The sequence below is a fragment of the Rhinoraja longicauda genome, chromosome 4, assembly GCF_053455715.1.
Source record: "Rhinoraja longicauda isolate Sanriku21f chromosome 4, sRhiLon1.1, whole genome shotgun sequence".
Classification (NCBI taxonomy): domain Eukaryota; kingdom Metazoa; phylum Chordata; class Chondrichthyes; order Rajiformes; family Arhynchobatidae; genus Rhinoraja; species Rhinoraja longicauda.
The window spans coordinates 40,138,365-40,151,903 of record NC_135956.1 but is presented as its reverse complement, the minus strand read 5'-3'; the positions used below and the strand labels follow the sequence as shown (position 1 = coordinate 40,151,903).

Here is a 13,539-nt window from a genome sequence, read left to right as displayed (position 1 = left end):
TTGAAATCGGTGTTATATTTTAAAAGTTATTCACATTTTAAAGTTTAAATCTATCTCCTAGGGAGATAGGGGGGAGGGAGGGAGGGTGGAGGGACGGGGGAGGAGAGAGGGAAGGGGAGGATAAGGGGGTTGAGGGGGAGGGGAAGGGGGGTACGGGGAGGGGGAGGAGGGTGGGGAGGGAGGGAGGGGGAGGGGACGGGGGAGGCGGGAAGGGGAAGGCGGGAAGGGGGAGAGGTAAGAGGGGAGAGGGAAGGGGGAGAGGGAAGGGGGGAGGGGAGGAGGGAGGGGGAGGCAGGAAGGGGAAGGGGGGAAAGGGAAGGGGGAGAGGGAAGGGGAGGAGGGAGGACGGAGAGGAGGAAAGGGGAAGGGGAAGAGGGGAGGGGAGGAGAGAGGGGGAGGAGGAGAGGGTGCTGCACCAATGCAGGAGAGGTTTGGGCCCAACGGGTCCACTTGGTATAGTCGTAACTAAAAGGCACGGTGGCCCAGCAGTAAAATTGCTGCCTTACAGCGCCAGAGACCCGGGTTCGATCTTGACTATGGGTGCTTGTCTGTACGGAGTTTGTATGTTCTCCCCGTGACCTGCGTGGGTTTTTCTCCGGGATCTCTGGTCTCCTCCCATGCTCCAAGAACATACAGGTTTGTAGGTTAATTGGCTTGATGTAATTGTAAATTGTCCCTAGTGTGTGCAGGATAGCGTTAGTGTGTGGGGATCGCTGATCGGCACTGTATCTCTAAACTAAACTAAAGGCTAATGGTTTATTTGTTTTCCTAATTATTTGCTGCCGCTGCATCTTAAATTTGTGTCTTTCATGCAGACAGACACCTAGAATCCTGTGAATTTTTCTTTATGCACTATTCTGCTTTTCTAGCCACCAAAGTAGATAACCTCAGGTTTCTCCACATTAGCTATCTGAGTGGATTTGACAACTGGTGGTAAATTAAGATACTCCCATTACGTGTGCCCAAGGCTACTCAGAAGTAGATTGAAGTTTTCCAATTACCCATAGCAGCCTTGCAGGCAACAGACCTAAAGAAACTTTCATCTCAATAGCCTGCACTGGATTTGTAATCAAGTTCCGCATTTGGAAGATTGATATTCACACTCGATAAAGAAATCAGGCTGCTGAAAAAGTAAGACATTAAACAGCATAACATGCCCTATAAAAACACATTGTCTATGCCCTTGGAATGATTAATCTTGCTTATTGAACTGCTTATTTATATCCATCACCTATCACAGTAGCACTCTTTGCAAATTCAAACCAAGGCACTAATTTTACAAATTATTTTAATAACAATTTTAAAATGGCAATCGACTGAAAGTGAAACTTCATAAATTAATTAAATATTGGCTCAGGGTTCTTCTTCTTTCTGAGCCTTCTCTGCTCATGATAACTATGTCTGCATGCGACATATTCAACAAGCATTGCACAAAAGTACTTAACCAGAAGATGGAGTCAGAAGATAGACACAAAGTGCTGGAGTAACTCAGCGGGACAGGCAGCATCTCTGGAGAGAACGAATGGCTGACGTTTTGGGTCAAGACCCTTCTTCAGACTGAGTCGGGGGAACAGTAAAAAACGAGGGATATAGACGATGATGTAGAACAAATTAACCATATCTCGCTACATCACCGTCTCTATCTCTCTTTCCCCTTTCCCCTTTCCCCTTTCCCCCCCGATTCTCAGTCTGGGTCAGAAGGGTTTCGACCCGAAACGTCACCCATTCCTTCTCTCCAGAGATGCTGCCTGTCTTGCTGAGTTACTCCAGCACTTTGTGTCTATCTTCAGTTTAAACCAGCATCTGAGGTTCCTTCTTACACATGGTGTCAGGAGTACTGCAATAGCTCCATTGTAGCCCTGAAGACGTTTATTGGTCATTTCTGACTGCTTTCCCTCTCTCTTCATTGTTCTGTACCTCCTTGGAATTGTCTCACTCTCTTCCTCCACAAGGCACAGTCCTCTGTACCTTGAATCCTAACTTAAATCTGTCTACAAACCTAATTTTGCTGAGGATTTGCACTCCCTGCTTGACTCACTTTGTCTAATTTTCCCACGGTGATGGTTAACCGATCACATTGACTCCCTTCACCGGATTATGATTAGCTATTTCCTACATCTTCTCTCAACCAAAAGATATTTTTCATTTCTCTTGCTCAATTTTCAAAATTACAAAGCGGCTTTGGAGCGTTAGGTTTCAGTTTTAGAGATGCAGCGTGGAAACAGGCCCTTCGGTCCACTAAGTCCGTGCCAACAGTGATCACCCGTTTGTTCTAACCTAGAATATTATCATTTAAAAAAAGAAACAACTAACAATTCATATAATAAAATAAACAAACCAAACCAAAATGTTCCTTATGAAAAAAGGAACTTATCTCCCTCTTTGCCTTCGGACCACACAGCTAATACCTCCTTAGTGAGGCAGGTCTAACTATAGAGATTGTAGTACAGAAGTAAGTTGCCATAGGGCAATCTGGTAGGCTCATCATTTCAATCCATTGTTCCAATCGGACTTCCACGTTTAACAAGGCATGGCATTAACAAGGCATTTAACAAAGTCCTGGGTTTACTTCCATTTAAATTGTAAATATTGGTGGTTTAATTTGGATTGGCCATAAAGTTGTAGGCCACTGAACATAGAACAGTGCAGCACAAGAATAGGCCCTTCGGCCCACAATATTTATGCTGACCATGATCTTGTCTCATCCGCGACACATCAGCGACATGATCCAGATCACTCCATTCTCCACATTTTGGGGTCCCAATCTAAAGGCCTCTATCTTACCAGTCTCCGCCTCTACGCCTGGCAGCACAGTTCAGGTACTCACCACCATCTGTGCAAAAAAACTTGCCCCACATGTCTCCTTTGCTCCACTCACTTTACAGCTATGTCCTCTAGTCTTTGACAATTCCACTCTGGGACTGTCTACCCTGTATATGTCTCTTATAACTTTATATACTTCTATCGGCACTCCAGAGAAAACAATGCAAGTCTGTCAAGCTCTCCTTGCAGCTAATACCCAATAATCCGGGCAATATTTGCGAGATTGCTTTTTATAACAGATCATGATTTTGAATGAATGTCTCTCTATGTTTATCACATTGTAAGTATTGCCATAGGTGCTTCAAAACGTTTTAAAATGTATGTCATGATTTCTGCATTGATGTGATAGGTTGGGCAGCACAATGGCGCAGCGATAGAGTTGCTGCCTTATAGTTTCAGGGACCTGGGTTTGATCCTGACCATGGGTGCTGTCTATGTGGAGCTTGTATGTTCTCCCTGTGACCGAGTGGGTTCTCTCTGGGTGCTCCGGTTTCCTCCAACATTCCAAAGACATGCAGGTTTGTAGGTTAACTGGCTTCTGTAAATCCTCTGCAGTGTGTAGGATCGAACTAGTGTACTGGTTGGTTGTTGGTTGGCGTGGACTCGGTGGGCCAAAGGGTCTGTTTCCACGCTCTATCTCTAAACTAAATTAAACTAATGATATGAATAATCTCCAGATGGAAAATAATGAAATGGCCGAGTGACCAGATCTGTTACCTTATTCTAGATATCGTCAGATTGTAGAGGTGGATATGTTGAACAATCTCATCCAAGAGGCGATCCGTCATTGTATCAAAATCAGCAAAGGTGTCACTCTGCAGTCAAACAAATTCAAAACAAAACGGTGGCAATGTCAGTCTGCTCAGAGGACTAAGATTACCATCTGTCTCAATTCACACAGGCGGCGTATTATTTCGAGAGTATAACACTGATGGCATTTCCACAAAAGAGAAAATGACATTTCAATTTAACTCTGTGTAGCAGAATTCAGACCATTTTCCATTTACGGCCCACCATCAATCTCAACCTCCACCGGACTTAGCCAAAGATAGTAATTCTATGTAATTCTGCATGGAAGAATTCATCAAACGAGCATCCACACGCAATGCTCAATGAATGCAGATATACCAAACTCTTAATTGTTAAATAAAAGGGAGTTTATGTTACAGTCACATTAGGTTTGTGGCAGCACGGTGGTGCAGCAGTATTGCTGCTGCCTTACAGCGCCAGAGTCCCAGGTTCGATCCTGACTAAAGGTGCTGTCTATACAGAGTTTGTACGTTCTCCCCGTGACCGTGTGGGTTTTCACTGGGTGCTCCGGTTTCCTCCCACATTCCAAAGACGTAAAGGTTTGTGGGTGAATAGGCTTTGGTAAAAATTGTAAATTGTCCCGTGTGTCGATAGTGCTAATGTGTTGGGATCGTTGGTCGGTGCGAACTCGGTGGGCCGATCATACCCGGGTCTCTAACGCTGTAAGACAGCAACTCTACCGCTGCGCAAATATACACAAATATACCATTGTATCTCTCAACTAAACTAAACTAAAATTTGCTTTCAATAGTCTAACCATACAGCTTAGTTTCCGCCAACAATCTTTCTATTGAGGAATTTATCTATTGGGTCAAGCTTTTATCTTTCCTAACACCTTTACTGCATCTTTAACCATTTTATTCTGATTCCTCCAATATACGATGCAGTGGCGGCACAGTGGTGAAGCCGAGAGCTGCTGCCTCACAGCGCCAGAGACCGAGTTTGATCCTGACCTCGGTCGCTGCCTGTGTGAAGTTTGCACGATCTCCCTGTGACCGGATGGGTTTCGTTTGGCCGCTCTGGTTTCCTCCCACATCCAAAAGATGTCCAGGTTTGTAATCGGCTTCCGTAAATTGACCCAAAAGTATAGGAAGCGGATGAGAAAATGGGGTAACATAGAACTAGTGTGAATGGGCGATCGATTATCAGTGTGGTTTCAGTGGGCCATTGGGCTTGCTTCCATAATGTATCTCTAAAGCTACATCAGGCCAAATCCTTTCAAATGCTCAATGCTGGGTGGATTGGCTGACTTGCAGAGCCTTCTTGCTTTTGTTTCTGGCAGTAAGGTGGATGGGCTGATGGAATGGCTTGCTGTTTGCCCAGCTCTGTACATTTTTCCTGAATGTGAAAAAGACTCACTCAGCTGGATGTAAACATTCAGTGAGTGCTGCAGAGCACATGGAAAGGGTTAATTGGAGCAGCAGTGGATATTTTGCTGCTAATTTGGCAGTGACAGACTCTGCCCGTTAGCATGATGCAGTTTCATTTCTTTCTCAAATAAGGTTTCTGAGGCTCAATGCGCTGTAGGAAATGTTACTTTTCAGCTGAGAAATCTGATGATATCGTTATAAAGCACAGTACTTTGTAATAAATCTATCCTTGTGCTATTATTGTTTTGTTTTTATATCGAATTTATTTGTTGTTGTTTATTACGGTTTTTAGAGTACTATGTTTACATCAAAGGTAGACTTGGAGTGCTGGAGTAACTCAATGGGTCAGGCAGTATCTCTGGAGAAAAAAGATTTACATATCTTTTATGCTGCTACAAGTAGAATTTCATTGTCCCGAATGGACATATGACAATAAAACACTCTCTTGATTAACGAATCAGTCCATGAACATTTTTTGTCCCAATCGTGCAGGTGTTCCTGTGAATAAGGGTGGGTATAGGGAGGGGGTAGGTATGAGGGAGGAAGATAGTGAAGAGAACAGAGTCCAGACATATGAGTGAGTTAACTCAGCAAACAGGTTCAGATAAGGTGCATGTACTCCTTGGGTAACTGTTCCCACATGTTGGAGGAGAGGACAGGAAGCAAGGGGATGAATTATTCTCAGTAAACAGAAACCTAGTTCAGTGCAGATCCCGAGACAGAGAAAATAATTGTATCCTGATTGCTATTGTTGCATTTACAGCTCAGTGCAGCAAGGATACTGTAGGTTTACTGATGCTTGTCCCAAGATAAAGTTGATTTTAACGACTTGTGTCTGATTTGACAGAAAAAACTATTGAAGTTTAAATTAGATTAGAGATTCTATCATGTATCTTACCACTTGTATGAAATTTCTACGAAGGTAGGTTCAGTAAAGGAGATTGGAAATTTATTGAGCACACTGTGACGTTCAACAAATTCCTTGCAAGTCCTCCCATCCTACTGATGTGTGAACACATAAGGGGTTGTCTAGTAGTGAGCATTGTGTGCGTGGATGCCCTGCCCAACTTGGAATAAGCAATTCAAGTAGTTGTAGACTATTCAAACACACGCAGTGACCAGAAGTTTACATTTTGCTGAAGTTGTGGCCTATCTGCTTTGATGTGAATGTTAGGGGGCACTGGCTGATGCTGAGAGCTTAATTAATCTCTGACCACTTTGTTAAAAGCCTACCCTGGCAGTGGTGTTCCTACAACCATTCTACCCACCCATCCTCATTCATGGCCCTGAGCCCCACCTGCAGCTTCCATTGGCAGTAGCTCAAGAAAACCCAACAAAACTGGGTGGGAGAATCTAGGACCAGAGGGCTCAGTCTCAGAATAAAAGCTTGTACCTTTAGAAAGGAGGTGAGGAGAAATTTCTTTGGTCAGAGGATGGTGAATCTGTGGAATTCAGTGCCACAGAAGGCTGTGGAGGACATGTCAATGGATATTTTTAAGGCAGAGATTGATTCTTGACTATTAAGCATGTCAGGGGAGAAGGCAGGAGAATGGGGTTGAGAAGGAAAGATAAATCAGCCATGATTGCATGGTGGAGTTGACTTGATGGGCCGAATGGCCTAATTCTGCTCCCATAACTTATGAAATCTGGGTGGCCGTCACACTCTGCACATTCCTGTCTTTCAAGTTGCTGAAGAATATCTAGAACATGATTATTTACTAATGTTCCAATAATTCACCACCTCAATTTATTGCTCATTGCAGCTGGAAAAGACGGCACTAGAACAGGTGAAGCCAGGATATGAGGTGTTGAATGTAAGGACAAGGAGGTTATGCTGGAACTGTATCCAACACAATGTAATGCACAAGTTGAACAACTTGTGCACGTCTGCTCACCACATTACAGAGAAGGTGGTGAGATGAGATTTACAAGGAATGGGCAATGCTGGTCAGGAGAAAATATATTTGGACAGGTAGATGTATAGGAAAGGTTTAGAGGGATATGAGCCATATGCAGGCAAATGTTTAGTTTAGTTAGATTAGAGATGCAGCACGGAAACAGGCCCTTCGGCCCATCAAGATCAAACCCGGATCTCTGGGTGTTGTAAGGCAGCAACTGTACCAATGTGCTACCTTACCACCTTTAAATGGGACCAGCTAAGAAGGGCCATCTTAGCATGGACATGTTGGGCCGAAAGGCTTGTTTCCTGCCGTATGACTCAATGACTTTCAGAAGATTGGATAGGCTGGGACTTTTTTTTTTAAAGAATGGAGTAAGGTGCGTAGAGGCTTTTATTTGTACAAAACTATGAGGAACCTTGTTCAAGTAAATACAAAGAATCTATAAGAAAATAACTGCAGATGCTGGTACAAATCGATTTATTCACAAAATGCTGGAGTAACTCAGAGGTCAGGCAGCATCTCGGGAGAGAAGGAATGGGTGACGTTTCGGGTAGAGACCCTTCTTCAGACTGAAACGTCACCCATTCCTTCTCTCCCGAGATGTTGCCTGACCTGCTGAGTTACTCCAGCATTTTGTGAATAATACAAAGAATACAAAGAATCTTTTCTACTTAACGGAAAAGTAAAAAAGCAGGGAGCATCGATTCAGCCCAAGACTGGCTGGGGGTGTGGAATGGACTGCAGAGAGAGTGTTGGAGTCAGAAACTCATCACATTGAAAAGCAACTTGGATGTGTAATTAAAGGGCAAGGACTTGCAGGGCAATGGATTGGTGTTGGAGGGGTGGAATTAGGCTGGGGAGCACTTTTACAAATGACACAGACACAAAGAAGCCAAAAGGTCCCCTATCATGTCATTAATTTTCTGTGATTCTATAATATTGGCAAGATAAGAGAAGCAGCTGCAGGAATATAATAAGCTGCAGTGATAAGGCATCATTTGTGACCTCTGGACAAATCGTGACGATTTGCAAAGTAATGACTGGGCAATATAACCAGCGTTGCAGTGCTCATTTTTTAGGTGCCGGAGCACCTTGTTGTAAAGTGTCCCTTGTGCTGTTAAATTCCCCGCTGTTTATTTTGGCTTTTTTTACAGAGGTGCCGGAGCAGCCCTCCAGTGAGCTCCAGCAGTACTGCACCCCTGAATATAACAGCCAATTAGTACACAGCAAAATTCCACAAAGAGCTGAATGACAACCAGATAGGACGGTTTAGTCAGGCCGACTGAGAGGAGTACATCTATGATGGAAATGAGGAAACTCCTCTGCTATGGCTTGACGACAACCATTGCATAATTCAGATCCTCTTGTGCGATTTATAATCTTGTCCAAGTGTACCGTGTACCTCAGAATCTTCAGTTGAAGTTAAGTTCAGATAATGCAGTTGGATATTGTGCTTTTGGGGTTAGGGGGATGGGGAGGGGGGAGGCTGTTCATCAGAAAGGAGGAAATGAAGGTTTCTTCATGACCATCCTCAACTAGAAACTATGGGGCGGCACAGTGGTCGAGTTGCTGTCTTACAGCGCCAGAGACCCGGGTTCCATTCTGATTATGGGTGTTGTCTGTATGGAGCTTTTAAGTTCTCCCTGTGACTACATGGGGTTTCTCCCAGATTCTCCAGCTTCCTTCCATACTCCAAAGACACAGGTCTTTGGAGTACGGAAGACACGTCTGAAGAAGGGTCTCGACCCGAAACGTCACCCATTCCTTCTCTCTAGGGATGCTGCCTGACCCGCTGAGTTACTCCAACATATTGTGTCTACCAGGTTTGTAGGTTAATTGGCTTTGGTAAAATTGTAAAGTGTCCCTTGTGTATTGGATAGTGCTAGTGTACAGGGTGATCACTGGTCGGCGTGGACTCGATAGGCCGAAGGGCATGTTTCGGCGTTATATCTCTAGAAAGTCTAAAAGTCTAAAACTGACATGTCAGGATAATATGGCAGGCAAACCCATTTTCCTCAAAATGTCTAGCTCTCAAAATAGTATAGTGTCTGGGTAATGCAGTTGGCACCAATGAATTGGCATTTATAACATTAATATTTCATGGTCGTTTAATGAGATGAAGTATTTCACTTTTAGATTTGAGGCTGTTTTATTTTTGTCCTAGATTAGAGAGGCTGAACCATTCATTGCCCACTTTTCAGAATTGGTGGGAGTCACGTTTCCTCAATGTTACTTTTCAGTTAGTTTCCTGACCTCAAGCCTTTGAGAGGCAAAAACTTTTAAGACGTCTCTCCACTGATAACCAACTGCTGATGGAAGCCCTCTGGAAAGCTCACTGCTTTAATGAGGGAGCAGCACTGTTGAAGCTCTGGGTGCGATCAATGACAAAGGTTTCTGGAAACAATAATTCTTTGAATAATTTCCCTGGCACATTATCACCCCAATGTATGACTGAATAAATATTTTAAATGTTGACCATAAATATCTTTGGCCAAATATCTGTGGTTAAAGCACTTTGACTTGGAGATTGTTGCAAACGTGTTTCAGTCCAGAAACAAGTAATTTTCACATATACGAAATTGTGTGCATCTAAATTTCTTGCTTTATGCATATGGATACGGGTAGGGAATGAGGAACATATGATTATGGTGTTGAGAGACACAGGGAAAAATAAAGTGGCATCTGTAATATTGAAAGAAGGGCCTGTGCATTATTTGCTGAGATACTTCATAAGTTCATAAGTTATAGGAACAGAATTAGGCCATTTGGCCCATCAGGACTACTCTGCCATTCAATCATGGCTGATCTATCTTTTTCTCTCAACCCCATTCTCCTGCCTTCTCACCATAACCCCTGACACCCAATTTAATCAAATACCCTTATCCACCTGAACATCCATGGACTTCTCGGCCTTCAAATTGTTGTTGGAACGACTTATAATGTCAGGCGTGTGGAGATCTGAGCATAACTACTGAGTCCAAGCCATTTAGATTTCCCATGCATATCTAGGGTTAGAGAGTGAACAATCCAAAGTGCTATTTGAATACAAACATTGGAACGCATTTTCCAATCACCTCTAATCCGACTGGATCATTTTTAAGTCAATAGCTCCCTCTTGTGTACTTTGCTAGTAATGTCAAACAGGAGGTGCCTTGAAACATCTGGCCTCCTACAGTTTTTTATTTACAAGGTATTGCGCACCATTGTTCAGGAAGAATATAAGCTGCTGACAGTGCTAATTCACCAGAGACTGACATTAGTAAAAGCCTGTAGGTGATATGATTTTCATGCCATGTGTTAAAATGCTGAACTAATTTTTCCACCCTGCCATTCTTTATGAGCAAGTCTAGACAGTGTGTGTGCTTGGACATGCTGTTCAACTGTGGGTTGAGGGGAAGTGGAGGTGGGGGCATCATAAAATATAAATTTCCTGGTGATGTTTAATAGGCTTTAAAAACACGAGTAATGAAACCAATTTTATAATGATCTGATGCATATTTGCACTGTTTGGCAACCAAGAGCACTGGAGAGAAGACTATCGCTGTGCTCCCTGAACAGATGATGAGGAGCAAAAACTTTATCTAATTTCCTCACTTACTTGCAATGCAGTTTCATTGCAATATTAACTATTCTCTACCTGCACTCCCCGACGTCTGCTGTTGGGTGCATAATGAAAACATCGACAGGCTAATCCCAAAGCAGGTTGACAATTATTCTTTAGACTTTAATGATAACAGTGTGCAAACTGGCCCTTCGGCCCACCGAGTCGGCGCTGACCAAGGATCATCCCCTACACTAGCACTATTCCAAACATTAGGGACGATTTACAATTTACAGAAGCCGATTAACCCACAAACCTGTACACCTTTGGATTGTGGGAGGAAACCCGAGCTCCTGGAGTAAACCCACACAGTCATAGAGAGAACGTACAAACTCCATACAGACAGCACCCGTAGTCAGGATCGATCCCAGGTCCCTGGCGCTGTAAGGCAGCAACTCTACCACTGTGCCACCGTACTCCTTGATCTTACACATAGAACACCAGAAAGGTACTGTACAAGAGAATGCCCTTCGATGCTGAACATGATAAACTAATTTCATCAGCCTGTACATAATCCATATCCCTCCATTTCCTGCATATTCATGTACCTCTCCCAAAGCTGCTTAAAATGCCGCTATCATATTTGTCTCCACCACAACCCAGGCAGTGCATTTCAGGCACCCACTACCCTCTGTGATCTTCTCTCTACATCTGCTAAACCATCCTCTGTAAAGGTTCAGTTCTTCAACTAGGTCCAATCTAATGTCTCCTTCTTCAGTTCAGTGTTAAGTTTGAAACACTACTCATCTGTGCAACATCTTGGCACATTTTAAAGCATTAAAGTTCTATACATTCAGGTTGTTACAACATTAAAGCATGAACTCTCAGTAAGGATATGTAGACTGTTACAAATTTGTGCACTGGCATGCTGTTGCTAAATACTGAATTATATTATTCCTTAATCAGTGACTCTATTTTATTTTATCATGTGTTGTCTCAGAAACTTTGCAAACATATTAAGATTCAGCTTTAATTGGAGTACTGTGAGCAAATTTGTGCCCCATATCTGAGGAAGGATGTGCTGGCTCTGGAGAGGGTCCAGAGGTTTACAAGAATAATTCCAGGAATGAGTGGGTTAGCCGATGATGAGCGCTTGACAGCACTGGGCCTCTGCTCGCTGGAGTTTAGAAGGTTGAGGGGAGACCTCATTGGCACTTACAGAATAATCTAGGACCAGAGGTCTCCCCTCAGGGTCATGGCCTCAGAATTAATGAGCACTCTTTTAGAAAGGAGGTGAGGAGGAACTTCTTAAGGCAGAGGGTAGTTAATCTGTGGAACTCATTGCCACAGAAGGCTGTGGAGACCAAGTCAATGGATATTTTTAAGGCAGAGATAAACAAATTCTTGATTAGAACGGGCGTCAAGGGTTATGGGGAGAAGGCAGGAAATGGTATTGGGAGACAGAGATCAGCCGTGATAGAAGGGTGGAGTAGACGCGGTGGGCCGAATGGCCTAATTCTGCTCCTATAACTTGTGTACTTGTGAATTCATTCTCATACTTGTAGGCAGTAAGAAAAGGGGAGAATGAGAGGAGGGTGCAAACTTAAATTAGGAAGCTCTACGATTGTTATTCTTAGTATCTACCATCTAAATGTGAATTGGTCACACGAGAAAGAGCACAATTTCCATATATACCAGCTGATCTCTCTCTGAACCATCTAAAGCAACAACATTGAGTATCTCAAATAGAGTCAAAAGTTCTTCAGCACCTTACAGGGTATAAAGCTTGACCTATAAGTTGATACTGCCATGTATTTAGCTTCTAACCTGCTAAAGCAGAATATGTCAGAACGGTTCCCACGGAGTGACAGAAAAGTTGGAAAGGCAACCTCCCCCCTCAACTCCATCCAAGGACCCAAACAGTCTTTCCAGGTGAGACAGAGGTTCACCTGCAACTCCTCCAACCTCATCTATTGTATCCGATGCTCTAGATGTCAACTTATTTACATCAGCGAAACCAAACGCAGGCTCGGCGATCGTTTCGCTCAACACCTTCGCTCAGTCCACCTTAACCAACCTGATCTCCCAGTGGCTGAGCACTTCAACTCCTCCTCCCACTCCCAGTCTGACCTTTCTGACATGGGCCTCCTCCAGTGCCATAGTGAGACCCACCGGAAATTGGAGGAACAGCACCTCATATTTCGCTTGGGCATCTTGCAGCCCAGCAGTATGAACATTGACTTCTCCAACTTTAGATAGTCCTCTGTCCTTCTCTTCCCCTCCCCTTTCCCAGTTCTCCCTCTATCTTCCTCTCCACCTATATCCTTCCTTTGTCCCGCCCCCTGACATCAGTCTGAAGAAGGGTCTCGACCCGAAACATCACCCATTCCTTCTCTCCTGAGATGCTGCCTGACCTGCTGAGTTACTCCAGCATTTTGTGAATAAATATCCACAACTAGGTTGCTCAGGTAACGTTATTGTGCCCTACCTGGTTCCTTTCAGACATTAAGAAATCCAGCTTGGCACCCGGAAGCCCCAGTTCAATAAACGTCTTGACGAGTCGTAGATCTGCGCTGTTACCTGAAAGAATGAAGCATTCTTTAACTCGTCTCAATGCCTGTACTTGCAAGACAAGAGATTCATTTGGATCCATGCTCCCAATGCAGCTGAGTTCAGGAACAAGTAAATCTGTGGAACTGAGGTGCATCCAAAACTGTTTTTATGTCCACCTCTTGTTGATGAAATGGCATTAAGAGCCTATATGCTGTATGAGTAGAGTCATAGTCATAGAGGCATAGAGTCATATCAGATTGAAACAGGCTCTTTGGTCCAATTCATCCATGCCAATGAAGATGGCTTATACCATTTACCCACGTTTGGCTCATAACCCTCCAAACTTTCCTATTCATGTACTTGTCCAACTGTCTTTTATTGCACCTGCCTCAACTACTTTCTCTGGCAGCACGTTCCATAGACCTCTCTATATTTCACCCTCTTTGTGAAAAAGATACCCCTCAGATTCCTATTAAATCTTTCCCCACTCACCTTAAGCACACGGCTGGTAGTTTTTGATTCCTCTATCCTAGGAAAAAGA

General features: G+C 43.6%; 1 protein-coding gene across 3 annotated transcripts in view; it reads right to left on the bottom strand.

The window, feature by feature from the left end:
* The window catches only part of fam135b (family with sequence similarity 135 member B), a 306,137-nt gene that overhangs the window by 46,200 nt on the left and 246,398 nt on the right, over window positions 1-13,539 (bottom strand). For all 3 annotated transcript variants that reach the window (XM_078397568.1, XM_078397570.1, XM_078397569.1), the window contains 2 exons: window positions 12,934-13,025; window positions 3,541-3,638 (listed from right to left, as the gene is read on the bottom strand). In XM_078397568.1, the coding sequence (XP_078253694.1) occupies window positions 3,541-3,638; window positions 12,934-13,025 (190 nt within the window). The remainder of the gene's footprint in view (window positions 1-3,540; window positions 3,639-12,933; window positions 13,026-13,539) is intronic.